At 49.3% G+C, this 17,311-nt stretch overlaps 1 protein-coding gene across 1 annotated transcript in view; it reads left to right on the top strand.

Moving 5' to 3' along the window:
- Window positions 1-17,311, top strand: part of FLNB (filamin B) — a 72,582-nt gene that overhangs the window by 9,715 nt on the left and 45,556 nt on the right. Inside the window, 3 exon segments of the mRNA XM_086619286.1 lie at window positions 13,848-14,096; window positions 15,066-15,163; window positions 16,710-16,857. Coding sequence (XP_086475412.1) covers window positions 13,848-14,096; window positions 15,066-15,163; window positions 16,710-16,857 — 495 coding nt within the window.

The raw sequence follows: 17,311 nt of genomic DNA, 5'->3' as shown, positions 1-17,311 counted from the left end.
GAGGATTATTTCTCTTGATAACTCTTTTAGACTTGTGGTAAAATGCCACTATGGAGAAATAGAAAAACTAGGCTGGTGACTGCTAGGAAATTTTGTGGTGACTCTTGAAAGAGTGGTGACTCCAGTGCCGCAGCCCGCAGTGCCGGACACTGTGGCTGTCATGTGTCAGGACAAAGACATGGGTGCTCTTAGACCGGGACCCTCTGTGGGGGTGCTGACTTAATGCTCTCTTGAAGCTTTGTGGTTATGTCACTCTGTGGTGTCTAGTGCTGGCTAAAGAGATGCTCTTAACAGAGGATGCAGCATGTCTACTCGATGACTGAACTGCTCCATCAAACATGGGTGGCCAAAGGGGGGAGGATAACTCCTACCACACAGCCAGTACAGCCACTATCAGAGAAGGCCCCAGCTGGCAGAGGTTGGCTGTGTGTTGATAAACCAGCTCCTGTACTAACAGTACTTCCTTGACCCAACCTGAGTTGTGAGCAAGAGTGAGGATTGACAGCTCAGTCAAGTTGCCAAAGACCAAGCGAGATGTCTGCTTGAGGGGCCACAAAATCAGGCTACCAAGGAGTGCTGCAGATCCTCGTGGCCCTGGGCTGCAGTGTGCCCCAGAGCTGCGCAGAAGCAAGTGTGGCTCACAGGTAACCAGGCATAGGTTTTGCACCCAAAAAAAGTTGGAAAAGCCTTAGATTGCCTTCCAGTGGTTGAGATTCTCCCGCAAAATGTAGGAGTGAAGAAGCACTAATTGAAGTTCTGTGTTCACCTCACTGCTGTGGTACAGCTGGGCTGCTCAGCCCTGCCCTTGGTGCTGTCACACAGGATGATTGGTGGCTGTTAAATGAGCATTACTGAGCACACGAATGACTTGCAGACATCTGTAGTTACAGGGATAGGAGTGTGTGAGACTCCTGGACAAGGGTATTGCAAAGACCTTGTCCCAGAGAATTAACCACATGGCTTCTGGGATCGTCACTCGAGTATATCACAATATACCATTTTCTGGGAGGAAAGTGTTTGGAGCTACTCTGTGAGGACCAGCTCATGGAGGTGGTTTGCTCTGCTGTGAAAGCTCCAGGAGCAGCAGACTCCAGTGAGGAGCTGCTAGTTCCGGCCCTGCAAACAGCGGAGATGTCTGGGGTTTCCCAGGTGGAAAGGTCTGCTGAGCAACCCTGACTCAACCAGGAAAGCCCCTGAAGTTAGTGCATAAAACCCTACTTCAATAAGCCTACTTCAAATTTTGCTGTGGTTTTGTAGCCGAGCTCTGAGTTCAATGTTTAAAACTAGAGAAACACCTCTTCTGATATAGATAAATAACTGAGAAAAAAACCCCAACTATCTAATGTTAATAGGTTTTCAATTGCAAGGAGGAAAAATTAACTCTTTCACATGAAGTGCTGCAACTATTGGTTGAAAACACTGCCTAAGGCAAAGGAAGCTTAAATATTTTAATTAACCAGCTTTATTATTTAAACATGGGCTTTAACAAGCTGCAGAATATTTCATGCTCTACCTGTAAGAAAAGCAGCTCAGGCTTCTGAAGCAGTAGCTGGACAACAGAAGTATTCAAGCTCAAAGGTAGGAGCTGAAAGGAGCAGCCCAGTCGTTGTGCAGGAGTAGGACAAACAGCTGTGTGGCTCTTGGTCTGTCTGAGTGGAGATAATAACATGTTACTAAACATTTCTCATGGTGAAACGGGGGAATTGATAACAAAGGAGGTGGTCTGACACTGTACCTAATGTGGTAGGTAACTGGAAGGGGTCCGGGAGGTCAGGCAGAACAGCGCAGCTTGTGATGTTGCTGCAGCTATTCCAGCTCTAGCAAAACTGCCCCTCGAGCCAGTGCTTTATTTTTTTGTGCTGTGTTAAAAATGTGAAATACAATAGGCTTGCAAATGTGAACAATGTGAGACTGCGGATTAAAAATGAGATCTTGCAGCTGGTGAAGATTTGGGTAATTGCCTGCACCCTGCTCAGTCAGCATGTGTGTGGTGGAGGGCTGTTCTGGAAGACTGGGGAGAGAGCTGTGAGCTTGTGAAGCTTGGAAAGGCTTGTGTGAAGCCTTTAGTTGGAAGATTTGAAGTCCAGCCTCTGGAGAGAAAAGGTGGTATCCCTCCAAGCGCTGGCTAGCTTGGAAACGCCGTTAGCAGCCAGAGCCTGTTATGGCTGAGCAGCTCCTGACAAAGTTGGATTAGGCTGATGGTGTCAAGCAAGCAGAACTGCTTCTGCCTCTTGCTGGGAGCAGACTCGAGGGAAGAGCAGAAGGATGGCTCCTGAGCATGCACAGGATCCACGGTGTGGGAGGGCAGCCCCAGGGGCAGCCAGCCCACAGCACCTGGTGTCAGCCAGCATCCCTTGGGCTTCTCTGAGCGATGCAAAACTCGCAGGTCCGAAGCAAAGCTTTGCTGTGCAGTGAGTGAGTTTGGGTGGGAGGAGTGGGTACGTGGTCTGCACAAGTTTGTGTCACACAGCTGTGGCTAATATGTGCTCGGGCTGTGCCATGAATCCCATATGGTCCTCTTTAAGGTGTTTGGGGACCACCCGTGCAGGCTGTGCCTCTGCAGATTCACCGCCGTGCTCCTGCTCGTGAAGGCTCCTCTCAAAAGCGGTCTGTCTGATAGCAGCAGCCACCGTTGGATGGATTGCCTGGGCCTTAAGCCAAGCATCCATTCCTTATGTTAGTGGCTTGTAGCTGAAACCGTATAAACACAGTGCTGTCCTGTGTGGGATGTTAAACACACAGCTCTTAAATCCGGGCTGCCAGGGCGAGCCTTGCGCTGGGTGCAGATGGAAGCATGTTTATGGCTGGGTTGCACAAGCGTACAAAAATATGTTCAAACAACTTTACTGCTTTCTCCAGAAAGAGAGGAAAGCTGCTTCCTTCAAGAAGCAGCTGCACAACGCTGAATATTTTTTATCTAAGGATTGACGTTCCAGGAAGAAAGTGGCCTTCTTCCTTCTTGGGCAGGGAAGGCCATGGTTTCCAGTGGAGAGGAGGATAGGTGTCTGTGTGTGAAATCTCATGAAGAATTAATGTCTAGCTGGCTCACACACAACAGCATTAAGACGTCTTCGTAGTGGTCATGGAAAAGCAGCAGTGCCTGCCAGGACTGCAGGGATGCACAGGGGATGCACGTGTTTGCAGTGACTGTGCAGCTGCCCGGAGCATCCTCACTTGGTGTGTGGCTGCGGGAGGCAGCCTGGCTTGTGGAAGTGTCCGACCCCTCTGGATGGGCACCCACCTGGCTGCTGCTGTGGCAGTGGCCGGAGCTTGGAGGCGGGATGACAGCTGATTTCGGCAATGCTGTACCATCAGGCAGTGCTGAATGGCGGTGGCCTGGTGAGACACGTTCTGGTGGCCATGTGTGGGTGTAGGGCAGCTTTCGGTGCTGTGTGTTTATGTTAAGAGTGCCTACTTGTGTCTGAATGTCAAAATGAACTGTGGAAGCAGCTCAGATGTTGGAGGGAGATTTCCAAAACGGCTGTTCCTGTCTGCAGTGGGAGTACAATTACGTGTTAATTACGTGCCTTTCCTATTGCTTCTCAGGGAAACAGTAGGACAGAGAGCTGCCCTACTGATAAATTCTGGAATGACTTTGTCACTAAGCTACAGAGGTCTGTAGAGCATCTGTAACAGAGCATCTGTGCTTAAATGCTTCAAAACAAACCTGTGAGGAGCAGTGCTGTTAGGCGCTCAGAATCAGAGGCTATCACAGCTGAGACAAACCACAAGTCTTTTCATTAGCTGAAGTAACTGGTAGGGTGTTTTCTGATGTGTCACCAAGCCCAGACCACAAGGCGTGCTCCAGTCCTGAGCGCTTTGGTGCTGCCCCGTGGAGTGGAGATGGATTGAGCCGTGCAGGGCTGCATGAATGGGGATTTCCTTCGAACAGCCCTGTGCACAGTGAATCACAGTCAGTACAGCGATTCTGGTTTCAGATGGAAAAATTGAATCTTGGTGTATGTTGTGGCCAAGGATTTCCCCAAACAGTAATCACTTCTGATAATTTCTAATGTGTTGGTTTTGGCTTCAGAAACTCCATCCATTGCAGCTTTCGTGCCTGGCGTCTGCAGTGCAGAAGATGTTAGACAGCCCTATCTGAATGGGCTCATTTATCTCGGCAGGATTTTACATGCTGTTTCTTATAACTTTCTTGACCTACCCTCAGTGTGAGTAAACACATTCTTCAGTAACACAGAGGTCACTCTGGCGTCTGGAAACCTCTGGGTTACTTGTTGCTCTTTGGCCTTGCCAAGGCATTTTGTTTTTCTTTTTACAGCCACATCTCTCGTACCTTTTCGCTTTCTGATGCATGCTGGTACCTGAGGGTGGACCGTTCTGTTGATCCCCTGCACTGAAGCTTGGTGACCTTCCTTCAGTAATGTAGGATACAGCACAGTGCTAATGACTTGTCACCTAACGCCTCCGCCAGCCCCAGTGAGGCCTTTGCAAGAAGTAGCCGGGTTTTTAACCTGGATGCAACCTGATGTGACCTGGTGAGATTTAGGATTACCTTAATCCTGTAGAGATGGTTGCAGCACTCTGATGCTTCAGAGACAGTTCTCAGATTTGTAGTGTTAACGCTTGCAGAATCCTGACTCTGTCGGTGTTGTTACCGGTTCAGCCTCGCCGATCAAGGCTTGGCTTTCCAGTTGTGCCAGCACATGATGTGTTGTGAGGAGGCACTTTTTTGTTTGCGTGCGCGCACGAAATAACGACTTCGAGTTTATCAGACTCCTAGACGAGTATTTCATGCTAGGCTTGGACAATTTTGCATTCGACTAAAATGTTAATGTCTTACTTAGGGAAACTTGTTTTCCGTGAATTGGGTAGTGGTGTTGCCGACTTGGGCGTAGCAGCCGTGCCATGGTGGGAAGGCGAAGCCTTGCTGTGCCATGGCAATAAATGTACCGACCCCTGGGGAGTAGAGACCTGGCACAGGGCTGTTCCCCTTTCACTCCCATCCCATGCCTAGAGGAGGGAGGCATAGTTTGTCATGTCATTTGGTTCCAAAAGCTGAGCCAAGAATTTCTCAGCAGAGCATGGCAAAGGCAGGAGGACTCCTTTCTTCCCCCTTCCCTGCATCGTTTAACAGAAATCTACACTTTCCGGCATGATCCATCCCCACTGCAGGGACTTTCCTTCACAAGTCATTCCTGAATGATTAATCAGCACTCAGGCGGCTTGCTTTGTCCTGTTTTTTTGGCTTCCTGGCCCTTCTCTCCTTCAGCATTTGACCCTAGGGTGGTGGGAGCAAGCGGTGGTGTGGGTGCAATCCTGCAGCCCTTCCCACGGCCCGATCCCATGCTCCCTGGCCCTTTTCAGGGACTTTCTCAGGCAGCCTGTCACCCATGGGGTTGATGCAACTGCTGTTCGTGGTGCCACCCGCTGAGCTGTCCTGCAGGATTGGGGGCTGCTGTGTCACCCCAAACCCGTGGGGGAGCAGGAACGTTCCGAGCGGACTCGGGCTCCCTTTGCATGGTGAGGCTTGGAGGGGCTGCAGTACTGTTTGTGCCCCTGCTGCCCAGCTTCCGCTCCTTTCTCCCCTGGAACGCAGAGCTTTGCAATCAGGGCGCTGAATTCCGACTACCACGTTGGGCAGTGGCATGGGGTGCTCCTGCCGTCCCTGGCAGAGGCGAGCGGAACCGTGGTGTCCTGGCTGCTCCCGGGGCCGGCACTGGAGGGGCGGTGGGATGAGCTCAGCAGCGGGGAATGCGCTTTGCTGGGCGCGAGGGGGGCTGTGCTCACAGGGCCCATTGTCGGGGTGGTTTTGGCAATGATGTCATGGGCGGCAGCATGCTGCGGCAAGCCCGCGCGCTCGGGAGAGCGGCCAGAGCCCGATGCTCCATTGGCAGAGTGTGGGGAGCTGCAGGTGGGCATGGGGGCTTTACAAGAGTGGGGAGCCTTACGGAGCCTCCTGCTCCGTGGCTGCAGAGCGAGTGCTTGGCCTCGCTGGTTCACGAGCCGAGCTGGGGTTTTGGGGTCAGCACGACGGTGGCGGGCTGCCCCGCAGAGCTGGCGAGGGGCTCACTCACGGTGAACAAAGCAGCACTCATGGAAACTCGCTGCCGTACAAAGGCTGAACACTCAGATTCAGACTCGTGTGGTTTTTTTTTTTCTTTCTCCCAAAGAGGATCTCAAATAATTAGCGCAGCGTTACTGTATGCGGCTTGGCTGGGTATCCACACCGCGGTCCTGCAGCTGTGAGCGGGGACCTGCTTGGCAGTGAGCAACCGAGACTGAAACAGTGGCGGTGCAGGGCAGCTTACTCTGCCGCGTTGTACCCTTCCTCGCTGCTGACCCTGTGCCAGCAGCGTGCGGGCAGTGCCGAGCCCTCCTTGTGCCTGTGGTTGAGATATTCCTCAGGAGCACTCACAGCAAGTGGGATGTGCATTACACCTCCTGCCTGGGGCTTTTCCTGAACATAAGACCAACGCATTTACCTTCTCCTATCTGTAGCTTGGTATATGGCTCTTAAGGCAACAGAAGCCCTACGTGTGTTCAGACTGAAAGTATTAAGGAATTTGACTGTAAGCTACCCGCAGTTTGACTTTTTACCCCACCCACCCTAAAAATTCCTAATTTTGAAATTCTTGACTTTTCCTTCCAGCCCCCTTGGGTGTTTCCAGTTTCTCTTGGAGAAGCTGAGTTTGTTGCTGTTGCTGTTACACTGCTGGCTTAAACTTGCTTCATGTTATGCCTTTCTCTTCTGGATGTGAGACGTAAGTGGTCTCTGGGTGCCCGTTAAGAAGTTGGGCAGAGCTATTTTAATCTACATTTGCTCCTGTGAGCTCCACTGGTTTGATTCTTTTTATTGTTTTCTGTATTAAAAGTCTGTATGACTTTTTTTTTTGTTCCTGCCAAACCTACACTGAAAGGACTGGATTTGAACTTATTTTTACAATTGCCTGTTCCACCTCATGAGAGATCCTTTCCAGAGGCCCAACATGTACCAGTAGACAGTACAGGGTGATGGATGCAATAGTGACCTGAAGTTCTCTGCCTGATCTGAACAGTTTCAAATGCAGTAAAAGTAAAAACTGTTGAAAACCTCTGAATTGTAGTGTTTAATCTCTTGAATCTTAAAATGAGTCTCACAAAGGACACTTACTTTTTTTTTATAACCAGACACTCTGGTAAGCATAGAGGAGAATTGTTTCCATCCCCTTGGGGGTGGGGTGGGGGGACAACAACCCACAACAAACCCACAACCAAACCAACCCACAAAAAACCAAACCAAACCCAATATTTTTTTTTTCTATGCTCGAGTCTGTGCCCAGATCAGCACTCAGTTACTGCTCTTGCAACCCTCTGGTGAAAAGTCATTCCTTCTCTGAACAACTTGCCTTGTGAAAAGCTTGGTGGATCTGCTGTGTACATGGGGCATCACTTACCTGAGGAGGCATAACGAATGCCCTGAGGCTCGTTAGTGTGGCTGGCTGCTGTGCTGTACTTCGGAGTGGTGGGCTGGATGCTGGGGAACAACTCTCCCGTGGGTCACAGCACCAGCTGCAAATGCTGCGGAGAAGCAGAGGTGCCGTGGGGCTGGAGCATGTTGCTGTTGGAGGCTAGTGGGTCACCGCTGGGAATCCACGAAGCTAGCTGGAGTTCGACTGCCCCAGTGCCAGCCCTGTGCCCCTGCTGGGTGACCAGCTGCATGTGGCCGGGTGGTGAGCTGTGTGCTGAGCCCTGAGGAGCTGCGAGGTGGCCCTGGGCTTGAGGGTCACTGGAGGAAATGGTTGCAGTATGCTCTCAAAGCACAGAGGAACTCGTGTAATTGATTTAAAGGCATATTATCCCTACGGAGGATGTCGCTGATGTTTTTAGCAGGCGCAGTGAGCCTGCGAACTACTGTATGCTTCAGCAAAGAATTTCCTTAGGCAGCTCGCTCAGCTCTGTCTCATCCGTGTCCCTCTGTCTGGTAGGCACGTGGTGCGGAGCAGGGCTTTCGAAGGGATCGTTTCCATGTGGAGTTTTCACTGTTGCAGACATTAAACCCTAATGGGTGCTTAATTTTTCTGTTCCCCAGTTGCTATAGCTGTTTAGCAATAGGTGAGTATAATTAGATGTGGGGAGATGCTCAGAAACTTCAAGACACCAGGATCTGAAACTCCTACAATCATAAATGATCCGTAACTGACATGAATTTTGTGCACTATACAAGGTTTCTTCCATGTCTGGAAATAAGGAGTAAGGGCAGTTGTTGAGACCGCTCCTTTGTTTTGTATTAATGAGTGTGCATCTTGGGTTCTTCCTCTGTATAATGCATAAACCAAAATTTTGATTAGGGAAGACCTCAAGATTGGAGAGAGCAACCACTTTTTAGAGAAATGGGATGCAAAGATCAGTGCTGGTTGTGGGAGAACTCCCATGTGTGAAGATTGACAGCAAACCTTCTGCGAGGACTTTGCCCAGACTGTGAACAAGCTGTGTTGACTGCAGCCTAGGCCAAGAAACTGTTTTAAAAAAAAAAAAAAAATTCACTACTCAAAAGTTGCTTTTTCAGTCCTTTGTTTGTTTCCCAAGGCTTTGCACGGTCTACGTTACCAGCTCGGTTTGGTAAGGAAGCTGTCTGCTGCGGTAGCTTATCTTGTTTCCACTAATTGTCTGATAGAAAGCGCCTCGCAGCTCCGCTGCCGGGCAGTGGCAGGGCTCAGGGAGCGTCGCTGCAGTTCGGATGCTTAGTCTGGACGCAGAGCGGGTGTGCACATGAGCAAACGGTACTGGTCACGAACTTCTTGGTAACACTGGGGTTTTGGTTTTTTGTTTTTAATGATAGAATAATTTGGTTTTGAAGAGACCTAATGAAGGTCATGTAGTTCAAGCCAGGTACTCCACGTAGAGTTTAGGGATCTCTACTGCAGTAGATGAATTTCCAAGCTTGGAGTCAATGCCAGGTTCCAGTTCTGGCGCTTGCTGCTGGGGCAGCTGCAGGCATGGATATAGAGGACCGAGCTCGACAGCACTGGCAGTTTTCCACTTGGTAGGTTGGGTTGAGAAGTTTTTTGTGGCCCAAGCCATAAAAATGACACACGTTTGCCTCAAGATGGTCACATTGCTGGCTCAGGCTTGTCACGCTGCTGGCTGTGGGCTAGGCACTTTAACATCTTTGTGCTTTAAGGAGTGTGATGTTAACAGTCCAAGTGTAACATATCGTATTAATATTTAGGATAAAGCAACAATTATAAATCAACTCGAGCAGTTAAAACTTGGTTCCTTTTCAAGGCTGAGACTGGTGGTGTATACGGCTGGCCTATGGAATTGCCATAATCCATTTTTTGGGCTGGCTGCCACTTAGTTAATAGGATAATAAAAGGCTAAGAATTACAATCTAGACTTGGAGGTGTGATGGGGGAAGCAAACGAGCTCTGGTTCAGTCTGTTTTCCTCTTCACCCTACCAGGCAGCCACTTAAATCCTAATAGCTGACTAAGAAGCAGGATACTCCTACATAAAACTTAATGTTGTAGGCTATATATAGGCTTTTTTTTTTGTATTACAGAAGAGTGAGTGCTCACTTGTTCAATGCTGGTGTTGATTCTGCAGAACAGCTTAAGTCTCCTTGGCAGGTTTTCCCCAGCAGTCAGCGTGCAGGTCCTGTCGAGCTGCATCCCGACGCCAGGACCTCTCGGCAGCCCGTCTCTGCAGCCAGCTTCTGCCTGCATGCAGCTGAGCCATGGCTGCATCTTGCTTGCTGGCTGTTGCCATTTTGTTGATGCTGGATTGCCATCGGGTACTTTTTAGAGGAGGAGAGCAAGTTAGAGTTGGAGTAACTGAAGTTAAAATGCACATTGAACAGTGTAGGTGGGAATGAAAGTTGGTGTTTAATCAGAACTTGAGTGTTTCTTCTTTTTCTGCTTCTCGACTGTTCAGGACCATGTGTCTAGCCATGATAACTTGCAGGCTGTTTGAAAGTTGTCACTTAATAGCAATGAAAAATTTGGAGTCCGCAGTGGAGCATCAGGAGGACTTGCATGTAACAGCCCAAAAATTCTTAGTTCTAATGGAAAAAACCAAACCAAAAAACTACAAAAAAAACACCTCTAAAACCCTCATCCTTTGGCTGTTCGAGATGGCACCTCTGAAGTTGGTGATCTCTGTGTCAAGTTGAGCCAAAGCCCTCCCAAGTACTGGTCTGAGGCAGGCGAGAGGTTCTGTGGCATGGATTCCTGCTTCGTGCCTGGGTTCCCCATAAAATTGTGTCCTTTGAAAGTAGAAGTCAAATGGCCGTCAGCAGGTATCCCGCTTTGGTATGGCGGTGTGACTCAGCTGTGCAGGACGTTTGATCTCCAAAGCATTCATTTCCTGCAGAGTCCAGGCACAGAGTGAGCCTGTGTGCTCTGCCATGCCTGGAAGTGCATCCGCAGGTGTCAACGTAGGCATTGTAACGGGAATAAAGCAAATTATGCAGATGACCACACTCTCTCCAAAAAAGGTTACATTAAAACTGTCGGCAGTGGTGCTGCAAAGAGTTTCTTCAGCCCCACTAAGCTATCTTGGCGGATGCGATGTGACAGCTTGCTTCCTCCGAGCCGCGGGAAGGTGGGGACGGGTGGCTGTCGCCTGCCTGAGGCTCCTCTCAGCTGCGGAAACTCGCCCGGTGCCGTGGAGTCAACACACACTCTCGTTTGCACTGAAAGCAGGCAGTTTGTTCCTATCTACCCCTCTCACTGCAGCTGAAAGCCAAACGCTGCCCATGGTGGAGGTGGGTCCTCGAGGGGCTGGGCTCTCGTGTCGTGGTTCTGAAGCGCTGACCACAACAAGCGTGTGTCTCTGTGTTGGAAATTTACTCTGAGCTCCAGAGGAGCGGTTGAGCAGCATGGCTTGGAAGGCTCTGTACAGCTGCAAAATATAGATTGCGTGAGTAATGAGCATGTCTAAAAGTAATTTTTGTAGTCCAAAAGCAGTGTTGCAAGATCTGCTGTTCATGTAATTCGTTTTCCAGCCTGGGATAGCCAGAAGAAGTGTCTTGAAGCAGCCCAGGGAACGGGGGGAATCCAGTGGGAAGCCAGCTGAGCTGGGGCACGCAGTAGCGCCTGCAGTAATCAGTGTTGGTGCTTAAGTGATGTTGGAAACGTGGCTTTTTTTTTCACTGTTCCAAAACCTTGGCAGTAATACACTGGCAGCGTGTGCTTGGATCTGGTGGGAGTGCCTGCAAACTTGGTTGTACTAAGAGGGTTTCAGGGTTTTCTGGGCCAGCTCTGTGCTCCTTGTGCAGGACCTGTTAGTAGATCCTTGTCTTCCTGGGTGCTGCTTGAATCTTAATGCCTGAGGGACCTCGAGGAGGGTGCACTGAGTGTTTTTAGTTCATTAAAAAGGCAGCACTAAAGCAGAGGCTTTTCGGGAGAGGCTGAAGCTTGGGGGGAGCCGAGCTTTACACCAGCACTTGGAAGCCAAGCCTGCTTTGAGCAGGACTCTGGCCTTTTCTTCAACTTGGAGAGTCCTTTCATATCGTGATAGAGATGGTGGTCCAGGACTGAGCAGCTGGTGGGATCCCCTGTAGCTGGGAGCAGGGTGCCTGCAGGAAGGGCGTGTGGGTGGCTGTGCTGGCTGCTCATAAGGTCTCCTGTCCTGCCCAGGAGTTCTTCTCCCTTCTTCCTCCCCACCCCAAATGAAAGCAGACATGCCCTCCTACAAGCAGACTTGGAAAAAATGACATCATGAGATCCCTATGCCTGTCAGGAAGCTGGGAGGCTGTAAGAGCCTGCTCGCTTTGCTAACAAAGTGCGGTCGCGAGGATGGCACCAGCCCTGGGGAGGAAGAGCCATCCTGTTCCTGCAGTGACCTTTTCCTGTCATCGGGGCAGTGGCCCTGCGCTGGCCTCTGGACAAGGCTGATGAGATGGGATGTTCTTGCTCTCGACGTGAAGCTGTCTGCTGCACGGGCCCTTTTTCCCCAGGCCAAGGGCCAGTGCCCGGCTGTGCCCTTGGAGGTGGCAACAGGTGCTGGAGCAAGCTCTGAGTGCACGGCTGGTTACTGCAGTAACTGTAACACATCCACATATAGACGTTGTTTATATGCTGTAAATACAAAATGGATCGTTCTTTATCTTGAGTGTGTAGCTGTGTGCTCAAGGTGACTCCATCCCGCTGGCTTTCCTCCCTGGGAATGCCAGATGCCTTTCTGAAATGAGTTTACTTGTAGCATGTGAAATCATCGCTGTGTCCGTTCTAGTAAAAATGCCGGTGTCGGTATAAATCTGAAACGGAAGCTCGGAGGTGTTTCTGGCGCAGCGATGCGATAGCCAGTGAGGTGCTCCCGTGCCGCGGTGTGAGCGGGTGCTTCTGCCGCGGGGATATGGGATGGAGGTGCTGTGGGCAGGGGGTCTTGTTTTTGCACACTGCAGCCCTTAATTTCAGTTTGCGGAGCTGCAGCACCATGGTGAGCCTGCCAGCAGGGCTTTGGGTCTCTCTCTTGCGTAAAATGCAGCTCTTCCTTCTGCTCTGGTATGAATTTCAAGAAAGCTTTCCCTAATAGGTCATAAGGGATCATCTTCCCTCTGCTGACCAGCCTGCAGCTCAGCTGGAAAGAAGGGGGAAATGAGGTGACAGCAGGGACTGTTTAGTTGTTGCTAGGACACACACCACTTACGTGATGCAGACTTTTACCTTGGAACCTGTAATTAAAACCCAACGGGGCTTAATCACCTTGTAGCTATCTATGGTATATCTCAGACTGGATGTGAAATCAGCAGTGCGCAGTGATGTGGCAGGCACCTATCACAATCCTGTAAGATGAGTCAAAACTGGTGTTAAAAAAAAATCCAATCCAAATAAATCTGAGTAGAAACCAGACATTAACTATCCAGAAAGGCCAAACGCCTTTCAAGGTCTGAAGTAACAGTATTATCTGTTCAGGACATACCGCCCTGTTGTGAAACCACGTAAATATTAATCGCTTTGCCTGAGCTTTAGGTTAAAGGGAACACCCTGGTGCCTACTGTTCTCAGTCACTATTCTGTATAATCACTTGTTTTGAAAGTCAGGAGATCTTTTTGTATTGACGAGATGGTATTGGGGTGCTGCTGAGGTCTCTGTAGCTGAAGAGGAGCAAGTAAGGCATGCCCAGTGGGTGTTGGGCATGGTGAGGCTTGGCTTGTAGGACTCTACCTGTAAACGCTCTGAATTTTAGCAAGAGAAGGCCGTGGAAGTACTGAACTCTTCCTTTGCTAGCTAGGACTCATTAAGATCCTCATACAATTATTTCAGTGGCATGAAAGTGAGTTTATACTGCTGTAGTTGTCTTTACTCCAGCATCTGCTCCAGGAGCTGGAGAGCAAAGGCTTCCAGATCACTTGTAACTGCTGGTGACTAAAAAGGGGTTTTTTTAGTAGTTTCCATTGCAATGGAGGAAAGAACAGAAAAAATGCTCTGCTGTGAATGCAGTTTCCTAAATGGTGCTTTAGGTACACCCTGAGGTATTCTGCCCCTGTTGGGATGCTGTTCTTGTGAACTCCACCACATGCTGTTTAGCCTCTTTAATAAGATGCAAATGCCATTAAAAATACCAGGTGGCAGTTACCATCCCAATGTAAAATACCAGAGATCTTAAACTGCAGATTCTCCTAAGCTTAACCTTGTAAAGCCTCAAGGGCAAGTCACAGCACCCTTGTAGAGTGCTGAGCTCTCAGGACAACTGGAGAGCACTGAGTCTTTTGACTCCTCTCTCTCCTCCCATCTAATGCAGAGCTTCAAGAACGGTGTCTCTGCCTGAGCAAGTGCCTGCAGTGACCTGGACCGCTCCTCTTGTCCTTGATTACCTGGGCACGAGCGCAGGCATGGTATTTTAAAAACATGCCTCTTTCCTTTAGGGTGGGAAATAATCAGGTGTGTGTCTTTTGTCTTCCAGATAGTAAAGCCATAGTTGATGGAAACTTGAAGTTGATCCTTGGCCTGATATGGACCCTTATCCTTCACTACTCCATTTCCATGCCAGTGTGGGAGGATGAAGGTGACGATGATGCAAAGAAGCAGACCCCTAAGCAGAGGCTGCTGGGCTGGATCCAGAACAAAATTCCTTACTTGCCGATCACGAACTTCAATCAAAACTGGCAGGATGGCAAAGCACTGGGGGCTCTTGTTGACAGCTGTGCTCCAGGTGAGTCCTTTGCTCTGATGGTCAGTGTTTTCCTGCTGTGCTGTTCCTGTGGGAGGGATTTTCACTGCTGAGCTGGAAATGGGAACGAGGCTTTCAAGAAAACCTGACTCCAAAGAGGCCAGTGGTGGGAAGCAGCAGGTTGTAAGCAGCTTGGCCAAGAGAAATACTGGCCTAAAGCAGAATGTGCGGTTGCATGATTAGAGGTGCCACATCTGAGCTTTGTATTGGGTGCAAGGGACAAAGGCGCAAACGCTGGCTCCTAAATGCAAGGAAGACTTGTTCCCACAGCAAGTGCCAACAACCTTTCAACTTCAGGGTGCAGCAGGAGGCTTCACGTGTTCTCCTGAAATAGGATTGCAGAGGGAGTGTGGAGCAGCCAGGAGCCACACACTACCTGAAACTTCAGTGTTTAGCAGGCTAGAGCTGTGCTTCTTAAGGCCAGTAACGTGATGAAGTGTGAAAAAGGCAGTTTCCTCACCTGCCTGTAAAACAGCCTTGCTAGTGCGATTGCTGGTGTCCCTCTCATGCAAGCTGGGGTGCTATGGCAAGCAGCTGAAACTTTCTTTTCCAAGTTTGCTGCAGGAGAGCCAGTGAAACAGAGGTTGGCTGGATGCATCCATGCTGAATTTGGAGGGTGTCTCACCCGGCTTAAATTGAAAGCAATGCAGTTGTGTGGCCGACTGAAAAGCTATACGTCTTGTTTGTTGGCAGGCGAGGGTGGGTGGGAGTTTCTCTGAACTGGCTGTTGCTGTCTGTGCCATACGGGCCTGTGGAGATGCTGGTCATTGACTCAGAAGCGTTTTCAGTGAGCAGCACATGCTTGTCATGTTTTGGTTACCTCTGCAAAGCTCGAACGCCTTTCTGTGTAGCAGCACAATGCCAGTGGCTGTGGAGTTTGTATGGGGTTTCTTCAGCCAGGGAAGGAAGCTCCTTTGCAGGTAACACCTAACACCTGAAACGTGCTTGCAGGCCTGTGCCCTGACTGGGAGACGTGGGACCCGAAGAAACCCGTTGACAATGCTCGGGAAGCCATGCAGCAGGCAGACGACTGGCTGGGTGTGCCGCAGGTAAGGCTGTCGGGCTGCCTGCGGCAAGCATGGCCATGCGCTTGGTGCTTGCGACTAGCTTGAGTTTAGATGGAGGAAGGCAGGTGCACTTGCTTGGACACTTCCAAAAGTTACAGTTTACTCATGTGAAATTGCCTGAGAAAGGGAAAATGGTAACGAAACGCACTATTATGTTTCAGAGCTCTGTTTTTTGTGGATGTCACCGCTGAAGGCAGCTGATGTTGCAGCAGGTAGTGGTGCGGTTGTTGGGGTTTAACTCTGCCACCAGACAGCTGCTCGCTCTCCCTCCCCCACCCCTGGGGGAATGGGGAAGAGAATCAAAGAGGAAAAGGGAAGGAGGCTCGTGGGTTGAGATAAGAACAATTTAATAATAATTATAAGTTAAGCTCACCACCCAGTGTCAAACCCTTGTCCTGTCCCGTCAAGTGACCCCAAAAAAGATAAGTCTCGAAACTGCAATCCCAGACAGGCGAGAGGCCTGGAAAGAAAATGAGAGAGAGAACTCTGAGAGACTAAGAGTCTGAGAGTCTCCCACAAGAGAGAGAACCCAACTTCCCAGTCAACCCTTGTCTATATACTGGGCATGATGTTGCATGATATGGAATACTCCATTGGCCAATTTGACCCTTAATCCTAAGTCTAAGTTCAAATCATAAGCTAGAAATTATGGGTCCTTTGTCCTGGCCGTGCTCCCCCCAGCCGGTTGTGCTCCTGCACACTGGTGAAAACATGGGAAGCTGAAAAATCCTTGATGTCTCAGCACCAACTATCAATATCAGTGCGCTATCAACATTCTACTCCTAACAAATCCCAGACTAAATCCAAAACGCAGAGCTCTTCTAGCTGCTGAAAAGAAAAACTAGCTCTGTCCCAGCTGAAACCAGGACAGTGGGGTAGGGGAAGAAGTGCACGTGCAGTGCCTGCTGTGTTAGCCCATGGAGTGAGTTGGTTTTGCTGCTTTGAATTCCACAGAAGAAAAACTCGCTGGCTTGGAATTCACCTGCAAAGATCACTTTCAAACAGAGAACAATGTATTTGGAAACTGGATTGTTTTCATGACGATAAAGTTGGACGAAAGTGCTGAAGTCTCTGAAGCCGTTGGAGCAGCTTGCATTGTGGGAGCGGGAGAGGAGACTGGTCACAAGTTTCCCTTTGCAAGTGCTGCTGTTTCAGAGCTGTAGCACACAGGATTATGAATTACTAATTTTTTCAGTTTCAATTATCCCTGTGTTGCTTTTCAGAGGGCACACAGCTACCCTTGTCTTGCCTTGCTACCATCGAGTTTGTTATGGTCTCCTGAGAACCCCTTATAACCAAGGCACAAAAAGCCCCCAACCCACCTTTGGGCCATAATGAGCTTCTTTTTTTTTTTTTTTTTTACATGAGATAATAAATGATGTTGTGTATATCAAAGGGAAAATAAATTTAAGAAATCTCATTAGCATGTGGGAGTTTTGAAATGTAAGACTGTGTCGTAGCTCTGTTTCTGTGTTTACGTGTGGTAACCAAGCACCGGTACAATATACTTAATTGCACTGTCTTTCAGGTTATTACCCCCGAAGAAATTATCCACCCTGATGTGGATGAGCACTCTGTAATGACTTACCTGTCCCAGTTCCCCAAAGCTAAGCTGAAACCAGGAGCTCCTTTAAAACCCAAACTGAATCCAAAGAAAGCCAGGGCTTATGGCAGAGGTAAGGACTCGGTGAGCTTAAGCCGCACAGAGCGTTTAACTCTTCAGAAAGCTGGGTGGGGTTTTTTGCTTATGTTGAACTCCAGACCTGCTGTAACTGACTTCAAAGTTTCACTTGTATGCTCTTGGTGTGGTGCCTAGTTTCAGAAATACATGGATATAGTCCAAAAGACACTCCTAGTTCTAACATGTAAATTCCCCAAAGTCTCTGAACCTGTTTTGCAGGCTGCCAGCCTTGCACTCCACAGCTGGAAGAAGCAGCACGATATGGGGCTAAAACCACCTCGGTGTGAAATTTAAGCTAGCAGTATTGCTGCTGACGGTTGTTGATGTAGCAGTGCATGCTTCTTGTGATAAAGCACTCCTTTAAAGAGGAAAAACCTCTTTACATCTGTGTATATCTCTGTAGAAGCAGAGTCTCCAGTTTCCCAGGTTTGGTGGCAGATGTGCATTAG

The sequence above is a fragment of the Tauraco erythrolophus genome, chromosome 12 (genome assembly GCF_009769465.1).
Source record: "Tauraco erythrolophus isolate bTauEry1 chromosome 12, bTauEry1.pri, whole genome shotgun sequence".
Classification (NCBI taxonomy): Eukaryota; Metazoa; Chordata; class Aves; order Musophagiformes; family Musophagidae; genus Tauraco; species Tauraco erythrolophus.
The sequence above is the reverse complement of the archived record's forward strand: the minus strand, read 5'-3'. Positions and strand labels throughout refer to the sequence as shown.